Source organism: Hyposmocoma kahamanoa, unplaced genomic scaffold (assembly GCF_003589595.1).
Source record: "Hyposmocoma kahamanoa isolate Upper Pololo Valley unplaced genomic scaffold, ASM358959v1 76, whole genome shotgun sequence".
Classification (NCBI taxonomy): Eukaryota; Metazoa; Arthropoda; class Insecta; order Lepidoptera; family Cosmopterigidae; genus Hyposmocoma; species Hyposmocoma kahamanoa.
The window spans coordinates 2,858,477-2,877,060 of NW_020653900.1; the positions used below are offsets into that span (position 1 = coordinate 2,858,477).

Here is an 18,584-nt window from a genome sequence, read left to right on the forward strand (position 1 = left end):
AAAAATAGTATCATTTCCTATGTGTAACAATCGCGAAAACCTGAAAACTCGAAATATATCACTTTTTAGATGGCCACACACCATTTATGGGTGCACTTCCCACTTACCTCGTTCGTATTGTTACCGAGGTAAACTGGGAATCGGAAAAGGATTGTTTCGACACATTCAGTCGTCAGACGGCGATATTCTACTCCCAACCGAATCCAGATGAAACAATTGAAGGCGCAAGAGCGGAACACTGGAAGCAAGAACACGTTATATTTCCTGCTGTTCGTCGTAACTTTTTACCGCCAAAAAGTTTTGTGGCCAACGGAGCTATTTTACAGATTGCTAGTTTGTCTGATTTGTATAAAGTTTTTGAACGGTGTTAGTAATTCAAGTTATTTTTTTAAAGAAAACGTTTTTCATACGTTTCTAACTATTTGTTGTTGTATATATTTTTTGAACTGAAATGTAAAACAATAATTTTTAACCATTAAAATAATTGTTAATTTCAAATGTTGCAACACCACTGAATATGTAGATGTCAAGATTTTGTTAAAAATACTAATATATAACTTCGGAAGAGGGAAATAAAAACAAATTTCGTTATAGCTATTTTTTTAATTCTAATTATGAATTCAACAATAATGATTCAAATTAAAAACGTTCAGGTAAAAAATCAAAATTGTGATCTTATAAAGTAACCTTACTCTATATTAATAAACAGTACAGTTAAAACAAAATAAGGCCACATTTGTCTCATTGAATGTAAACAAATACAAATTGGAATTGAATCTTCCGACGAGGCTATTTAACACTCTTAGGGTCGTAGTCTAGAACTCTAATCAATGCTCAAGTCAGGATTGCACTGGAAACACAAGCACTGGAACTACGACCCTAATGGCAGGGATTTCAGTATGATTTCGAGTGCTTTAAACCATACTCAAATCCTGACTTGAGCATTGAGTAGAGTTCTAGAATACGAGCCTTAATGCGTAAGAGTTGATGGTGGACATACGCCTTCCCTCAAACTACACTACGTTTGCTTTAACGTCATGTAAAAATCAATGAGAACATATAAGTAACTGATAAAACAAAAGGAATGTAGAATTATGCATCTACAACATAGTTAGGATGAACGACCAACAACGGGTCGTCTTCAACTTCTTGGTCGGCCGACTTCTGCGAGGCTTTAAGGCCCGTAGTTGATAGAGGTATTATCACTTGATCCTGGAATGAAAGGGTTTATCTTATTTTATGAATTTCTTAATTAAACTTATATACTCTCTTTGCTAAAAGTATGGTGAGCTTGTAGAGTTTATATGATAGAGTTTTAAGGAAGTTGACATTATAATTCACAAGCTCATCGCCTTGTCACTGCAAATTAAAAATTTATCTATATATTTTAGTCTAAGTGCTCCGTGGCCGCACGGTTACCATGCTAGTCTGCCACGCAGTGGTCCTGGGGTTCCAGTAGAGCTCCTTGTGAAAGAGTTCGTCCAGGGAAGTACTACCACCTTACCTATTTCTGCCGCCAAGCAGTAATGTCAGCATTGCTGTGTTCCGGTTTTGAAGCGTAAGGGTGCTGGTGAAATTACAGGCACATGAGACTTGTCAACTTATGTCTCAGGGTGACGGGCGCAGTGGCAGTGCCCCTCAGATCTTTGCGATTTAAAGCTCTGGTTGGAACTGCAACTGTTATGGATAGGCGTGTAGCGTTTACCATCAGGCGCACGAACTGTCCGTCCTGTCACTTGATATTATAAAAAATATATACATATACATATATAGTAAACCCAGTACAGAGTACCAAAAAACCGACTTCAAAAGTCATTCGTTTGCTTCTCTTAGAGGTGGACCATTTTCTTCAAATTAAATGAGACCACTTCTGAGGTACCCTAAAGAGGGTATTGGACAGCCAACAGAAAAATAATCATCAAAATTGGTTCACAAATGCAAAAAATGTTGTGAATTGAGAATCTCCTCCTTTCTTGAAGTCGGTTAAAAAAGGTATAGTGGTAGAAAAAAACTGATTCCGGCTTGATGATGCATTGCCATTTAAACCAATGTTTCTACTATTTAAAAAGTAATAGAATGTCGAATGAGGTGTATGGAAAAAAATGTTTGTTGTTTTATAATATAAGATACTCACATGGTACATAAGTCGGTCAATGACCTTCTCGACCAGAACCTTCCTTTCAACGAGCTCGTCTTCATCTTCGATGACACCCTGACTGACCAGCTGTTCGAGGTACCAGCTCACCACGGCGCTTTTACGCATTCCCGAGCTTTCTTCATCTAAATAAATAAGTTTAAAATAAATTTAACAACACAATTGTATGTTCAACTACAAAGCACTCAATATAAATTACAAGCATGTACAATCACTTTGACAAGTCCTATGTGCCTGTAATTTCACCAGTACCTCACATTACTGCCTGGCGGCAGAAATAGGTAAGGTGGCAGTACTTTATTAAAACTACTACTTACACATTAGGAACTAAATGTATATTATTTATTTAAATATTTATTGGTCAGAAAAATACAAATCGCATTTAGTAAAACGGCAACCACAATCACAAAGTACTGATTATTTCTAAAAGAAATTTCTTCCTGCAGACCAAAATATAGACACATTTATTACAGTAAAGGGTTTGCGTGCACAATATAGTAGATTGTACAACAAGTGCATAAGACGCGTCATTTTACCCGAGACGAATATATCCACCCGAGTAAGTGGATGCTATTTTATGAACGAATTATACACTCTGCTTTTCACTTCGATTGCGAGAAAATTAAACGGCAATATTACAAATCAACGATCATTTAATTAAAATTGAATGTAAAATCACAACAATTAGACATATTTAATGTGGTGGTTTTTTATTTTATGCATTAGAGCATAAAATGTTATTTTATGCACTAGAGCATAAATACGAACTTTAAGAACATTTGAAATGAAAAATTTATTTTTTTATTTTATTTAGACATTTATTTTAGGCCACATGACCCATATGCTATATACCTTAAGGACTAACATACACGTATTGCACTTGTCGGCGACGTGTGGCGCAATCTAGTGTCAGGTAACCGGCCGCGGCATTGCCGATATATGACACCCTTCGGCCTAAACTCTTCCTTCATGAGGCAGACAGAAGTGCCAACACACGAATTAAATTTTACGTAATAAATAAATGGATTATGGACAGGCTACACGCCACGCTTACCATCAGGCGCACAACTTGTTCGTCCCGTCACTTAATATTGTAAAAAAAAAGTAAACGTGCACTTGTGTGCTTTATCTGTTCGCCGATTACCTTTAGTCTCCGCATCTGCTTCCGCCTTCCTCATGAAGACGACGAGCATGTCACTCAGCGACTTGTACTCCTCGAACGAAAGTGTCAGTTTCTTCTTCGTTGATGTATCTCCGTTTGTACCATTTGTGTGACCGTTTTCTGTATAAAAGAACAACATTTTTTATTTAATAATGTTCTGTGTTACACGAATAAACGGCAATTCGTTAGTTTGTTCATGGAATGTCTATAACCCGTTTTTGCGATAAGTATAGCCTTGGTAAATTAAGTTTAATTTTTTTAAATTTATTTTATGACCTTGGATTCAAGTCCTCGAGGTGGAAATATAACTAAAAATATAATAACCGCACATAGTAATTTTTACTTGACATTGGCGAAATCATCGTTTATTTCGATGGAGCCATATCATTTTAAAGAAGAAGAAGAACAACAATTTACCATGAGCTTTTCAGTGAAGGAAAACATCGTGATGAAATTTGCACATCGAAGAAGGTGCACAACCCTCGGAAAACGGGTTTAGTCTCCAACCCGCATCGGGCCAGTGTGACGGACTATTGCCTAAATTCTCGCCAGAGGAGACCCATGCTCAGCAGGGGGACGTATAGATGGGTTGGTGATAAGTAAATCTCTCACATTTAACAATGGTCTACCTGTAACATTTCCGTTAGGTACATCTTGATCTACGTCCATGGTGGGTTCAAACTGAGGCTCATCTTCCTCCAAGTGAATGTCTGGTTGTTCCACTCTGATGATCGATTTATTTAGCAATCTGGAAAGAAGGTTTTCTGCTTCATTTACACTGTTTAACGCGACTATTGTAATGTACTTTTGTGTATTCGGGTGCATGAATACATGCGTGCGTGCGCGTGGGCATGTATTTAATGGGGTGTGCGAGTCCGAAGTTTAGAATATCTAGGATAGATTTTTTTGTCATTTTGTAAGTACCTGTAAGCTTCGTGGACGTGTTGCGGCGTTACGTGTCCACTGCAGTGCATCTTAGCCATCGCTTCAGCTAATCGGACCTGTGCACAATATTATAAACACTTTGTTTTATCGAGTTCTTAGGTTTTCGCGATTGTTACACATAGGAAATGAAACTATTTTTCCGGATTTAAATCGCGTATATTTGTTTTTTCAAACAAACCGACGTTTCGGGCCCTTTACAGGTCCCATGGTCACGGTTGACCATGAAAATAGTAGTTGAAAATAGTTTCACTTTGTTTTAATTGAGTGGCCTTTTGAGGTAACCGGTCTAGGAACAGGCCACAGTGTCATAGAAATAAGAAACAAATTAACCAAGTAACAAATTAGTTACGTAAGTAACGACTTTTGGCAGAAATGCATATACATATATAATTATAGATGAGACGACGACAAACGAGTAGGACGGCGATTAAGAAATTATTAATAGACACTCTTTTAGAATAACTTGAGTTTAGAAATTTTTCCCGTCTGCGATACATACAATGTTTTTCATCACATTTGCGAGGAAATAAATACAATGTTTATTTCTTGTATGATTAAATGGCGGGTTCTAGTTTTTTTTTAGCTGTTCTTCCATAGGTAAAATGACCCGAACTAAAATGTCGTAAAACACGCATACAGCTATGATGGATTGTACAAAAAAATTTGCTAAATGTTTATACAGAAAATAACTAAAATAAATTCTTAGTAATAAGTAGAAGTTTAAGTAGAATGTGGCTGAATAGCAATTAAATTTATGTTTAGATAACATTTTAATTTTGAAATAATTTTTCATTTTTAACTTGCATGAACTTGAACCTGACCTGTGTAAGGAATTATATCATGTAACAAATAAAAAAAATCTCTACCTGGCTGTACAGGAAAGAAAAAGGACCGAGGGTTTTATATGGGGCATTATAGTCAAGCTAGCCACCCTGCAATCATGCTATTACGAGCAAGTGTGATGAAAAGTATTGATTGGCACATGGTCGTTAATATAATTCAGTTGAGATGTACGCATGAAGGACACAAGGCGTAAGGCGCCGGCACGGACCATGGACTCCAGCTGGCGCACGGTGATGCGCCACGAGCCGCCGGCGCCGGCGCCGCCGCCGTCGCGCGTGCGCAGCACCGTGTAGTACTCCACCAGCAGCTGCCCCGCTTCCTGCGATCATTTAATCAACGGTTTATTTCCACACAAAACGAGACTATTTCAAAATATTAAAAATAAATTAAAAATTCATTTAACACCAGAAAATGCAAAAATGTACAGTCGCCAAACTGCAATCCAAACCAATTGTGAACTTTACAAATTATACATTGTAACATGCAGCTTGATTTTGGTTGCCTCCCCCGATCGGAAACTGCGACTTTTCCGACTCGTGGCGTATAATATTGCGGACGGGCTACCCGATCGGGTAGTCTCGAAATCAGATGGGTTTCCGAGCGAGAAGATGAACCTGATTCCTACTATATCTTTCTAATTTGTGAGTTAAATCAAGTATTGTTCCGATTAGAAATGCCAAAAGTTTCCAATCAACCAGTTGTGAATCGCAATTATGCGCCTCGACTCGGAAAAAACGCCCTTTCCGATTAGGAGAGGCAACCTAGATCAATCTGCTGATCAGGCAATCAATCCGACAAGCCACAACGAGGAATGTACTTGTGCTGTAACCATAGGCTGTAACGGATACGGTTTAGAATTGAGGCAGCTCTCTTTCTGAGAATGGCATAGAAGCCATCCGTATGAGATCATACAGGGTTATTTTTAAAATACTAACAACCCCACAAGATCATTACTAACACCATAAACAACAACTTTGGTTCCATAGCTTTTAATAATTCATCAGAATTTACTTTTATACAAAAATAAAAATATTTAAATCGCTCTAAATAACGATAACTCTGCGTTAGCCATTGACCTTGCAGATAGCGTAAGAAAATAGCAGGGGTGAGGGGAGGATGTTCGACCTATTTACCTGTAACTTTTAAGTTTTTCTTGTACTATCTGACACTTTGGTGATTGGCACAACTTTCTATTTATTTTAAATTTCTTATCAAGGGTCTTAAATTGGATGCATTATTTTAAGGGTCGTATTCTAGAACTCTACTCAATGCTCAAGTCAGCATTGCAATTGAAACACAAGCACTGGAAATACGACCCTAATGGCAGGGACATGAGTATGATTTCGAGTGCTTTAAACCATACTCAAATCCTGACTTGAGCATTGAGTAGAGTTCTAGAATACGACCCTCAGAATAGGTAAAAACCAGCATGTGAATATGAAGGAAATGTGATATCAGCCTGCAACATTTGTATATACAATCTAATTTATGCATTTCAGTAACTTTGTGCTTTAAGATACGAATTTGAGAAAGTAAGGCGTCGATGTGCAACAAAGAACATACCTCAGTAATTATTGGTTTGAAAGACCGAGCAAACGCGATGTATCGCAGCAGGTCTTCTCTCGAATAGACGCAGTCGTAAGTCTCCTCCTTGTTGCAATGTAAATCGACGATCTTCCTTGCGATGGCGTAGTCGACCATCTCGCTGCTCTCGTCGATGAGGATGAAGAAGAGGTCGAACCGGGACATGATGGGGGCGCTCAAGGCCACGTTCTGCTGCAGGGACTTCGCCCTGTCGTAGCGACCGCCGATGGGGTTCGCGGCAGCCAGGATTGATGTTCGCGCGTTTAGTGTTGCACGGACTCCGGCCTAGCATAATTTTTAAAGTTACCTATCAGAAGTCCGATATTACATTTTTCAAAAATAACTTTTGCTCGAATTTTCATAACTTAACGTAATCGTGTCTTTGCGATAAACATCCAACATACTTTGTAAGAACAACGGTTTCGTTATAATTTGATTTTCGGTGTAATGAAAATTCGAATAAACGTTAATTCGGAAAAAAATCAATTCGAGTTTGTGGTAGGTTACCCGTTTTTAAACATTATATTCATATAATAATAATATGCTAGACCATTATAGTTTCCCAAGGTAACCCTACCGCCCCCCAGTGGGCGCTGAAGAGTCCTAGGGCGGTAGTGGCCTCGGAAGCAATTGGGGACGTTGATGCGGTCCAGGGGGTACTACCGCATTGGAAAAAAAAACTGATATCTTAATCATTATAATCATCTTTTTTATTAATCTTTATATACATACATATATACAAAAAAAAAGAAAAAAATGTATATATGATACTTTTTTTTTCTTGTGATATTTGTGTTAAGTTAATATAAAAAATACGCGTTTTCAATTATTTTTTTGTGGTAATGGGCGTTGAATTTTTTTATCTTGCCTAAGTGGGCGGAGCGCCAAAAAAACTTGGGAACCTATGTGCAGCCACACCAATTACCTGTCCCTGTACTCGTTCTCCGTGGCCGAATGGTTACCATGCTAGACTGGCACGGAGAGGTCCCGGGTTCGTTGCCGGGAGAAATATTTGTACGGCCTACATTTATTTCTCTCGTGAGTTTGGGTGTAATTTGCGGTTATACACCCGCGATACAGGGTTTCCCTAGTGCGGGGCCGTGAGTGTGTGAGCGTTATTAGTATTATTATTATATAGGTCAATACAAGTTAATAAAAACAAAAAAAAATGTGGACTCAATACTGATCCTTGTGGAACCATAGATTGTAGTTTTTTTAGACTTCATCATACCTTAGCAATGGATATGGTCTGCTGCTCCATAGCTTCGTGTATAGCGACCTGGTCAGCCAGGTCCATCTTGTCGAACTCGTCGATACAGCACACACCGTTGTCCGCTAACATTAACGCGCCGGCTTCGATAACAAAGTCGAATGATTCTTCGTCCTGTTGTGCATTAATAATATGTACAATTTTGTTACAAAATTTCTTTTCCATTCCGTTCTGCGGTAAAGCAAATTAGCCTAGCTAGCCTTACTTGAAGTTTTACGCTGATAAGTCTTTGTGATACGTGTAGGGCCCGTTAATATGCAATGACATATTTTTGATTTCAGTAATTGACGTTCTTTAATTTGTTTTCTACATAAATAATGATATTTAGAACGAATAGTAGAGCTCGTTGTGAAAGAGCTCGTCCAGGGAAGTAGTGCCACCGTGCCTATTTCTACCACCAAGCAGTAATGGTCACATTATTGTGTTCCGCTTGTAAAAGGTAAGGGTGCTGGTGAAATTACAGGAGCATGAGACTTGCTAACGTATGTCTCAGGGTGATGGGCGCAGTGTCGGTGCCCCAGATCTTTATGATTAAAAGCTCTGAGTAACACTGCAACTGTTATGGGCAGGCATGTGGCACCAGTACCAGGCGCACGACTTGTTCGTCCCGTCGCTTGATATTACAAAAAAAGGGACTTTTATTTTCCCTATTTACAGGTATAGATTATATTTCTACATGAAACTTGCAATAATCCATATTTTGAATATTACCGTGATATTTTATTTAATTATAAAAAAAAAGGTGAATGTGTGCTTGAAAAAGACTTTAATAGACTAAACAAATTTAACAGCGTACTGTGCGGAAGATTACAAGACAACCTAAACGTGCCCTACTCACATGCGTACTTTTGCAAATTTAAGTTTGCTCCAGTCACATCCTGTGACGTCGAAAGATCATTCAGACAGTACAAAACATTGTCCCGACCAAACGGTCGAATTTTAATTTTGAAATTTAAAAAAAAAAACATGTAATTGTGTGTATTGTAACACAATTTCTTCTCAATTAAGTAACGCAATTTAAATTGAAGTGGAGTGAAATTAGTTGATTTTTTTTTTATAATAAAGCGTAGTCCATGTGAAACCAATTGTTTTTTATCTCCATATTTTTTCCATAATTTAAGATTTTTTGCCCATATTATATGTACATACATATTTTGTAATTTATACTACATATTTATCCAAGCCCTATGAGAAATAACGAATACCATATTTAAAATTCAAAATAGTGTATTTTGTATTTAAACTGTATTGTTTCATTATTATTACTATTTAAATATAAAATAAATAATAATATATAATAACATAATAGCAATTATTTTATATCCAAATATGAATGACTGATTAATAAGCATAGGTCGGAAAAACGTGTTCCAAGATTACATTGTTAAAACCACCAAATTTTAATTCAATACTTGTTCCGAATTCCGGATTTCCGGAAATGGTTCTACTGCATCTTAGGACAAAGCTACTCACCTAGTAGTTTTGTCCTGCGATGTTGGACGACGATGTTGTAGTAGATAACTGACTTTTCATTACAGTAAACCTGCTTGGCGGAAGAAATAAATATTGCCACCATATTTATTTCTTCCGACAAGCACGACGAACGTACAGGGAAGTACGTTACTTCCCTGTACGTTCGTTGTTTCAAGGAACACTACTGCTACTAAAATAATGATAATGACGAATAATGATGAACGAACCATTTTCGGAAATCCAGAATTCTTTTTTGAATAATGAATTAAAATTTGGTGGTTTTCACAACTCTGTATTACTCTTTGTAGCTATATTTATACATGTATGTATGTGGAACACCTTTTTTCCGACCTTTGTTAATGAGTCAAATAGTACTTATTGTAGCCGTAATCTCACCTTGACAACAGCTGCAGTAAGACCAGCGGCGGAAGAACCCTTTCCACTGGTGTAAATGGCGCGCGGTGTCATCTCGCTTACTTGCTTCAACAATTGAGACTTGGCCGTTGAAGGGTCGCCTACTATGCAGACGTTTATGTCGCCTCGGAGAGTAGTACCTTAAATCGAGTTACATAAGGTTGTAATTTAGCTGGCTTGCTTTTAATTGTAATTACTTATTAATTCAAAGATCGAGTGTTCCCTTAGAAAAAATTACTTCGATCCGGCCGGATTCGAACTGACGTCTTCTAGCAAACCGTGTCAGACGCTATGCCAACTAAGCCACGGAACGAACCAGCGGACCTCACAAATTTCTCTGTGTGTTTGGTTTTCAACGATTTTTTAGCCGTAGCGCCATCTATGAAAGTATTTCGTCACTCAGTTAGATACCTTTACAACTACCAGCCCTGGCTAAAGATGTCTCTATTAACTTGTAATTAAATGTTAGGATGTCTCACCACCATAATATTAAATTATTTTTTGTGAAATTACACCACTAGCTTCGTTCTAATTATTAATACAAATATTAGAAAAAATTCCTTCGATCCGGCCGGAATCGAATCGATATTTTCTAGCAAACTAGTGTAAAAATTGTGTAATTTCACAAAAAATAATTAAATATCATGGTGGTGAGACATCCTGACATTCATTAAAATATTTAATTGCTTTTAATTTTCACATACATTGGGTAAGTGTAATGCGTAGGCCACACCGCGAACGAAGCTTTTTTTTTTTTTCTTTTTTTTTCTTGGGGAAATCCTCCGAGGATACCTCTCCGCCGCGGGGGCAGCGGGAGGTTATGCCGGACTTCTACCGGCTAAAACCCCACGGTGGCCTTCTCGGGTGCTCTAGTGGGAAGGATCCGGGATCGACTTTGCGCACCGGAACCCCCCCAGCACCTAGGAGGAGCTACGTCCTCCCCTCCTCTCCTCACGACGAAGCGGGCCACACCGCCCCGTCGTCCTCCTCGCGGCTGCCTAACTTACTGGCGAACGAAGCCCCCGCTCCGATCGCCTGCAGCCGCGAAGGTACGCCGCCGCCGAGCGGGATCGGCCCTCTCCCGATCACGCTCGGCGACCTCCTTCTGAAGCATCACCGCTTCACAGAAGGAGACCACTGCCTCGTGGGACTCTTGATCCGCCAACATAGCCGCTACTATGCCTGGCGGAGAGAGATCTCGCCCGATCCGGGCAACCAGGATGTTCCGCTCGGAGGCCCACGCGGGCCACTCGTCCAGTGTGTGCTGGGCGGAATCCTGGATCCTCTCACAGTGGTGGCACTGCGTCGTCGACTCGCGTCCGATCCGATTCAGATACTCACCGAAGCATCCGTGCCCGGTGAGTATCTGTGTCAGTCGGAACGTGGTGACGCACTTCCGCTGGCTCAACCAGACTTCGAGGTTGGGCAGGATCGCGCCGACGGCGCGCTGGCGCCAGATCCACGGCTGACCGCGAACGAAGCTAAGCCAACTTAGCTCACGTAGCCGGAGCATTTTTCATACTTCGGTTCAACAAGCTAACTAAATTAACCCAACGAACCCCCTAGCATGCGCTGGATCATTTAATTTTTTTTTATTGTATGTCTCAGAGACTGAATAGGAATTGTGTAATAAGAGAACTTTGTCGTAATATTATAAAACCAGACACACGCATAATGTTAGTTCATGGAAAAATATAGAAAAAAAATTGTTAGTGCCTACAATTTTAAACGCGCGGCGACGCCAAGTCGCAACGGCGATGCACATTTGGAAGCAAAGAGTACATTATATATACTTTGGAAATATTTCCTCTGAACGCGGTACTGGTTGTACATACATAAAATGAATGAATGTATGTGATTGTGTTATCTACTATATGTGTAAAAAAGTATGAATATCCAGACGCTTTTGCGAAAATTGTTTAAGTTATTGTCATTTACCTTAGCATACCCGTAAATTGACTATCGGATATGTCTATATGGAGAGGATGTGAGTTGTAATTGACGTGGCTCCACTTGTGCAATTCTTCCACAAGGGGTACGTTTTGTTTTTTAAAATTTAAAAATAATGATATCTTGTTTTAATGCTTATATTGTATTTGTGCAGTTTGCTACATTTTTGTACTATTGATAATGACATGAAAATGTCTTTATTAACTTTCATAAAAGAAGCTTATACTTATATATGCCTATGGTTTTCACATGTTCTTGAATTTAGTTTTGCTTGTGAAAGTCTGGTGTCTATACTAGGATTAACTGTGTCATAGAGCACCCGGCTCTCGCCCTTACAACTATAAGCATACGTAAGAAAGACAGGCATAAGACAGGAAGACACGTGTACTTGAACAATTACAAAGGCATGAGACAAGAGGATACGAGCACTTTAACAGTTACAAATAAAAAAAAAGTTTTTCGAAATATTTTTTATTTTTGTTTATGTGTATCGCATTTGTGTGTTTGGTGATAAATAAACCGTTTGTTCATCTTACCTTCAATGGTAGTCTTAGCGACTCCTCCAAACAACATGAGCAGAACTCCTCTCTTCACCTCGTTATTTCCGTGGATGCTCGGAAATAGACTCGTTATCAAGTTGTTGTACAAGTTACGGTCACGTGACATCTCGTATACCTGCCAGTTAAAATTTTATTTAAGGTACAATCAACGCCAAAAATTGCTAAACAGCAAATTGCACCCATGGTATAATAAGGCCATATTTGAAAGTGACAGCTTTTCAATAGGGCTAGCACGACAGGGCGCGACTAGCGCGACAACGACATAAAGTGCGAAATCTGTATGCGAGAATAGCAGTATGTCGCGCTTTATGTCTATGTCGCGCTTTATGTCGCTCTCGCGCTAGTAGCTCCCTGTCGTGCTAGCCCAACTGGAGCGAGGTTTAAAGATTCTACGAATTAAATTAGTGGATAATTTTTTATTTAAACAGAAGGATTTATAAGTTTCACACATACATAACTTGTTTCATGTTGTTTGTATTATTTTTACGACTTTCGTGTGATAAAAGCACTTTACGCGTATGATCACATGTGGCTTTATTGTCCCTAGGGTACGAAATATAGACGAATAAAAAAGCACTGACAAGCCAATCATCATTCATCAAAAATGCTAAAAAAATGTCTGCTACTGGAAAGAATTCGACAAAAAGTAGTTTACATAAAACGTTAATTCTTCTTTAAAAATGTTCATGTTAAAAACTAACTTGTGTAAAACTAAGCACAAAGAATGTTTATCCTGTCACGTCCTAAGTAGTTCAAAAGATTCGCGAATGGGTTGGCGGCCGATTGCATACATAATTAATATATATACTAATGGGAAATGTTAAAATTATATGTTAAATTGGAAAGATGAAGGCAGCTTGACCCAGGGCGAGCGAGCCTAAAATAGATCAAAACATCTGCTTATGGCCCATGGACCGAACGCACGTTGCAAAAGGCTTTAAGGCTTTATAAAAAATATGTTAAAGGGAAGATTTGTTTGGACTACATCTATTTGACGATAGCATGTGGGGCCCCTTCATAGCGATGAGAATAAACCACATTAATGACAATATAGAAGTCTAGATGATGCACGGAAGAAAAATATAGAGTGCCACTACACCTATATAAGCATAAAAAATAACCGTAACATGGTTTTGTGTACCTTGTCCCACTCCTTGTCAGTCATCTGTTTCCTCATATCCTCGGTTGTAAGGTCGTCGGTGGAAAGCTCCGCAGTGCCAAACCGTCGTGATATTGCCTGTACACTGCAAGCTAGGAAGGCCGTCCTGTGTGATACAAGAATATAAATTTTAATATATTTAGTACTATGTAGACAGCTATACCTGTATTACAACCATATGTACCATGCTATAACCTGTATTACAACCAGCCTTTGCGAATGTACTTGTGGTAATGAAAACTTTTATGATAAAGCACAAATAATAATAATATTATTATTATTAATACATAGATCAAACACAAAATTTTTTTCACCTAACTGCACTTGAACAGTGTGTGTTGCAACAGACCTGTCTTGACCGTACCTTTGTACCAATAATAATATAATATCAATAAATAAATAACATTTTGAATTTGTGAAAAAAGTACTTTCAAGCACTGCATAATTATGTCTATTAGACCACTAATTTTTACTGCCTCAGTGGCCGAACCGTCCACATGATGGACTGCCACGCACAGATCCCGAATTCGATTTCCGGGCCAGGAGAAATATTTGTATGGCCTACATTTATTTCTCTTGTGAGTTTGGGTGTAATTTGTTGTTGTCTATGTTTGTGTCCATGACACTTGCGATACAGGGTTTCCCTAGTGCGGGGCTATGGTGTGTGCGTTATTATTATTCACAGTTTGTAAGTGAAGGAATATTTACTTTTAAAGAATTTTGAAATTATCGTTTCTTTTTATAATCCTAAGTGATACGACGCGCAAGTCGTGCGCCTGATGGTAAGGGACACGCCTGCCCATAACAGTTGCAGTGGCACTCAGAGTTTTAAATCGCAAAGATCTGAGGGGCACTGCCACTGCGCCAATTATGACTTTACAAGGCCACTGAATAAGAACAGGGAGTATTCACAACACAATCAAAAAATTGTGTACAATGATAGAAATAAGTAAGTACGTCGAACTTAATCACTTTGACAAATAAAAAAAATTCAATTTGACTTGTAAATGTACAACATACTTGTAATGCAGCTCTCGAACACCCAGTGCCTTTAATCCTTTAATGCCTTCCATCTGTGCCTCATTCCCTTGTCTTGTTCTAGTGGTTAGCTCGGCTTTAGCTCCGGGCATTGCTAGTGCTCCTACATCTGGTACCACTATGAGAGAGCCTGTGAAATCGTACCGGTCTCCAGCCTGTGAAAGTTGTATTTCAAGAGTGAGTTATCATTATTAAATGCATATTATTCCAGGTAGGTCTTCTGTATTATAAACTAAAAATGTAGTAAACAGGTGAAAACAGCATATATTACATCGAGCACTAATTCAAAGAAATAATAGAAAATTAATCTTATAGTTATTTATATTTATGTTATCACTATTCTATAAATAATTGAAGTTGCAAATCAGTGGACATAGTAATAAATATCAAACATTACCTGCACAGACTCCACAGCCTCAGCTCTTAAAATTACTTCCAAAGAACGTGGAATACATCCTCGTGGCAACTCGGCCTGGGTCTCTTGGATGCGAATCTTCTGAAAGTCCACGAATACCGACTTGTCCGGGTCCAGCATGAAGCGACGACGGTTGGCGCAGACAGGGTTACGGCAGATTGTTGGTAGTGTGTACTACAGGTAATGAAAAAGGATATTAAACATAACTCTCTCCATGTTTGTCACTTCTGTTTATTCTGTTTAGTATTTACAGCATAATGTTGTTTGTCTATAACAATTGAAATATGTTCAATTTATTATGTAAACAGTTTCTTATTTACCTCGATCTTAAAATTATTTTAGTGAAAATAAAGTGAAAGTGAAATGAGAAAATTCAACTTTACATAAGGCATAATAATAGTACTTCTATAATATTATCTGTTATCCATATCCATTATCATTACAACAATTGTGTGCAATATTGTCCTGTCTCATACTGAGGCAACATCGATTATCTAAAGTGATTGCTATTACAATGCAATTGATGGCAGTGTTGCAGGCTATAAAATATATACATAATAAAATACTTTCTGTGAACATTTATTTTACATTACATTTATTGTTATGACAAATGAAGAAAATATTTATATTACTTTCTAAATTTGCAAAAGTCTATGTATAAATCATCTATATTCTGGTGGAAAAATGCCACCTTAAAGCTCACTCCTAGGCAAGAATACATATACTGCACCAGATGAGATAAAGACAAACAAAGCTAAGGAAACTATTCAGTTCGTCATTGCTATTGGTTTTTGCTCCAATTTGTAATTTTTTATGACTACAATATATAAAATGCTAGTCACAGTTACAAAGGGCTGCAGAAACCCTAAATAAGTCACTGTAATAAACTAAGTGCGTCCATCATGAAAGCCTTGGTTTGTGGATGGATCGCTTTCTAGAAATGCATTGTTCTTAGACACTGACTGGGCACCTTCCCTTAAATAAGTTCTATCATCTAATACAAATAGAAGAATCTCCACTATATAAATTTTGTAACAAACTTGAAGACATGCTACATTTGATTGAATATGGTCATTATGTGGCGATAAGAAGCCAATTTCAATTAGGGGATATTTCGCATGCCAGGGAGTTATTTGTTGTGTTGGGCGACTCGTTGGTGGAGAAAGCTAAAACTCTGTACTTATTATTGAGGTGTTGCCTCTTATTACAAGGCGATACAATAGAGTAGAATAATCCACAGGGATTGACATCATAAGGCCCACATTGACTTCCAAGTGTTTTATTGCATTAAAAATAACACTCACCTTAAACTGTTGTTCAACATTTTTTATCACTGTCTGACAATCCAGACACACAAATGTCCCAAGTACCAGCTCCGGATGCACAGGGTGTGTCCGTACAATCTGTCCAGAGATTCTGATCAATGTACCAATCTTGGCTGTTGTCAATTCTCTAACTTTATGCCGTGTTGGTACGTCTACAAATGAAACGTAACATTCTTTATCTTGTAGATCTTTCTTCAAACCGCTGTCTGCGAGACTCCGAACGTAATTCAGAATAGCAAGGTTCAAAAATGGATATATCCTATAGTATTCCTCAATTATCGTAGTAGCGAGATTCTGGTTGTACTTTTCAACGTCGTCAAAACTGACTTCCAAAGTACTTAATTCGGGTTTAAGGAGCTCCCTGGAGCTTTTTTCGTACTTAATCTCATTTTCTTCCTTAAACCTGCAATTTATATAAGAAAACACTTATATAAACACTTATAATTATAAACAAACGTAATTTATGTACTTGTCGCATTAAAATTATGTAGCCGACTGTACATTCCAACCTAAAAAACAAAATACGATCTAAACATTAGTCACATATGTATATGAAGCAGAAAACCAAGACTAATCGACATTTAATATGTATAAATAAACATATGGAATATGTTTACGTTTAAAGTTACATTGAATTCAGGTATGCTACTTACTCTTCTAAGAAATCTTGAAACAACTTCTGGCACCGTACTCCAACCTCGTCTTTAACTTGACTTTGAGTAGCATATGTGTCGGCTACATCCATTTTGTAAACAAATTGGTATTAATTACCCCACACACTCTTGAATTTTATCAAAAATACAGTATATTGTACAAAAACTTTAAAATAGTCGCACACGAAAACAAAGACCCACCACAAGCGGTTCCATCAACGATGAATGAAGTGGTACTATGAATGTGGTTTTGTTTTCTGTAATAAATTTTGTTACTTGACTATACTCTGTCTGTGTTTAATATTATAAAAATAAAAGAGACAAAACTACAATTTCCATGCGACTTCAGCATGAATTTTGATAGTACAACAGTTAGAACTGTCAATCTGGCATTTTGGCGGGAGATTTTACTTCGTCTGGAAATTGGATATCCAATCACAGTTCGAATAACGCAGCCTACTTTAGGCTCCGCATAAACGTACTCACATTTGTTTACCGACATAAGACCCCATCACAAGAAACCGTGGCTGCTGTGTGCGGCAGTGACATTTGGACATAGTCACCGGTTGCTACTTTTGGACAGTTCGGTGCTTGAATGTTTAAGTGTTCCATCATTGTCCCTATCTACCGACCCGAAAGATAGGGTTTTCCGGAGAGACTCGACGGCAAGAACAGGATACAGCGGGCGTCCTGGCCAAGCCCTCCGCCAGACTTAGCTCTAAGGTTAATATTATGGATATCTTCTTTCTTAATGAAATTATGTATATTTTTACGGGCATATAAAATATTTGAGTAAATGTACTGTGATGCCACAGTCATGATACCAGTCTCCTTAAACTTTTCTCTGAGATAAACCCGAGAGCCTAGACGGTACACAGAACGAATTGCTCGTTTTTGCAATACAAATATGGTTTGAATATCTGCTGCATTACCCCACATGAGAATCCCGTAGGACATTATACTATGGAAGTAACTAAAGTAAACTAGTCTAGCAGTACTAACATCGGTATTCTGCAGACTGCGTATGCAGCGGAGCTTAACCTACAGCTCCGGTACCTATCTGGAAAATAGGGAGGGTACGTACAGACGTACACCCGGGGCGGCACACCTGAGGCACTTCTAGAGGCCAGAAGAACCGGATGAAGTCAAGTGACAGAGGTCTGTGACACCCCTGTATACTGATCTGGGGTCAGAACCTGTGCGCGCACAGGTTATAGTGCCTCTTCTCGTATGCGCTTATGGTAGGTAGGGAGGGTCACTATAATCAAAACTAACGTAGAAAGATATGGAGCTTGTTCCATCATTGTCAGGATTTAGGATGAATGTCAATGAAGAAACACTTGTTTTGTTTGTTAACCCTTTCGCGGGCGTAGGCAAAATGTTTGCCAAGGCATATTTTTAAATATAGCTCCAAGTATATTGAGTTGCTTGGTATTCTTTTACCCTATGTAGGTGACGCCATCTCTTAGAAACTCTCGTAACAAATTTGGTTTAACCAATCAAATGCTAGCGTATGATTTTGACAGATTTGTGAAGACGCGAGAAAAGTGAGGCTAGTTTTTAGGAGTTCGAATACAAATCCAAAAAAATCAAAAATTCTGCCGTAAGAAAAGTGAGTATTCAATTATTTTATTTGTA

At 38.3% G+C, this 18,584-nt stretch overlaps 1 protein-coding gene across 1 annotated transcript; it reads right to left on the reverse strand.

Moving 5' to 3' along the window:
* Positions 1 to 944: 944 nt before the first annotated feature.
* Positions 945 to 17,038, reverse strand: LOC113232444 (DNA replication licensing factor Mcm6). Its single transcript, XM_026467184.1, has 15 exons — positions 16,947 to 17,038; positions 16,273 to 16,696; positions 14,951 to 15,142; positions 14,536 to 14,708; positions 13,498 to 13,621; positions 12,333 to 12,471; positions 9,829 to 9,986; positions 7,921 to 8,073; positions 6,669 to 6,974; positions 5,314 to 5,424; positions 4,242 to 4,318; positions 3,947 to 4,065; positions 3,300 to 3,437; positions 2,135 to 2,280; positions 945 to 1,212 (listed from the first exon to the last, which is right to left on the reverse strand). Exons 1-15 carry the CDS (start codon positions 17,036 to 17,038, stop codon positions 1,093 to 1,095), a joined length of 2,472 nt encoding a protein of 823 aa, XP_026322969.1. The 3' UTR covers positions 945 to 1,092.
* Positions 17,039 to 18,584: the final 1,546 nt, after the last annotated feature.

What these genes read in the sequence shown, in the direction of transcription:
- LOC113232444 (XM_026467184.1), bottom strand. Translation starts at nt 17,038, where the DNA reads ATGGATGTAGCCGACACATATGCTACTCAAAGTCAAGTTAAAGACGAG. An exon ending in ATGTTGAACAACAGTTTAAG is followed by an intron (nt 15,143 to 16,272) that starts GTGAGTGTTATT and finishes CATTACCTGTAG; the next exon opens with TACACACTACCAACAATCTG. An exon ending in CACGTCCACGAAGCTTACAG is followed by an intron (nt 4,066 to 4,241) that starts GTACTTACAAAA and finishes CCTTCTTTCCAG; the next exon opens with ATTGCTAAATAAATCGATCA.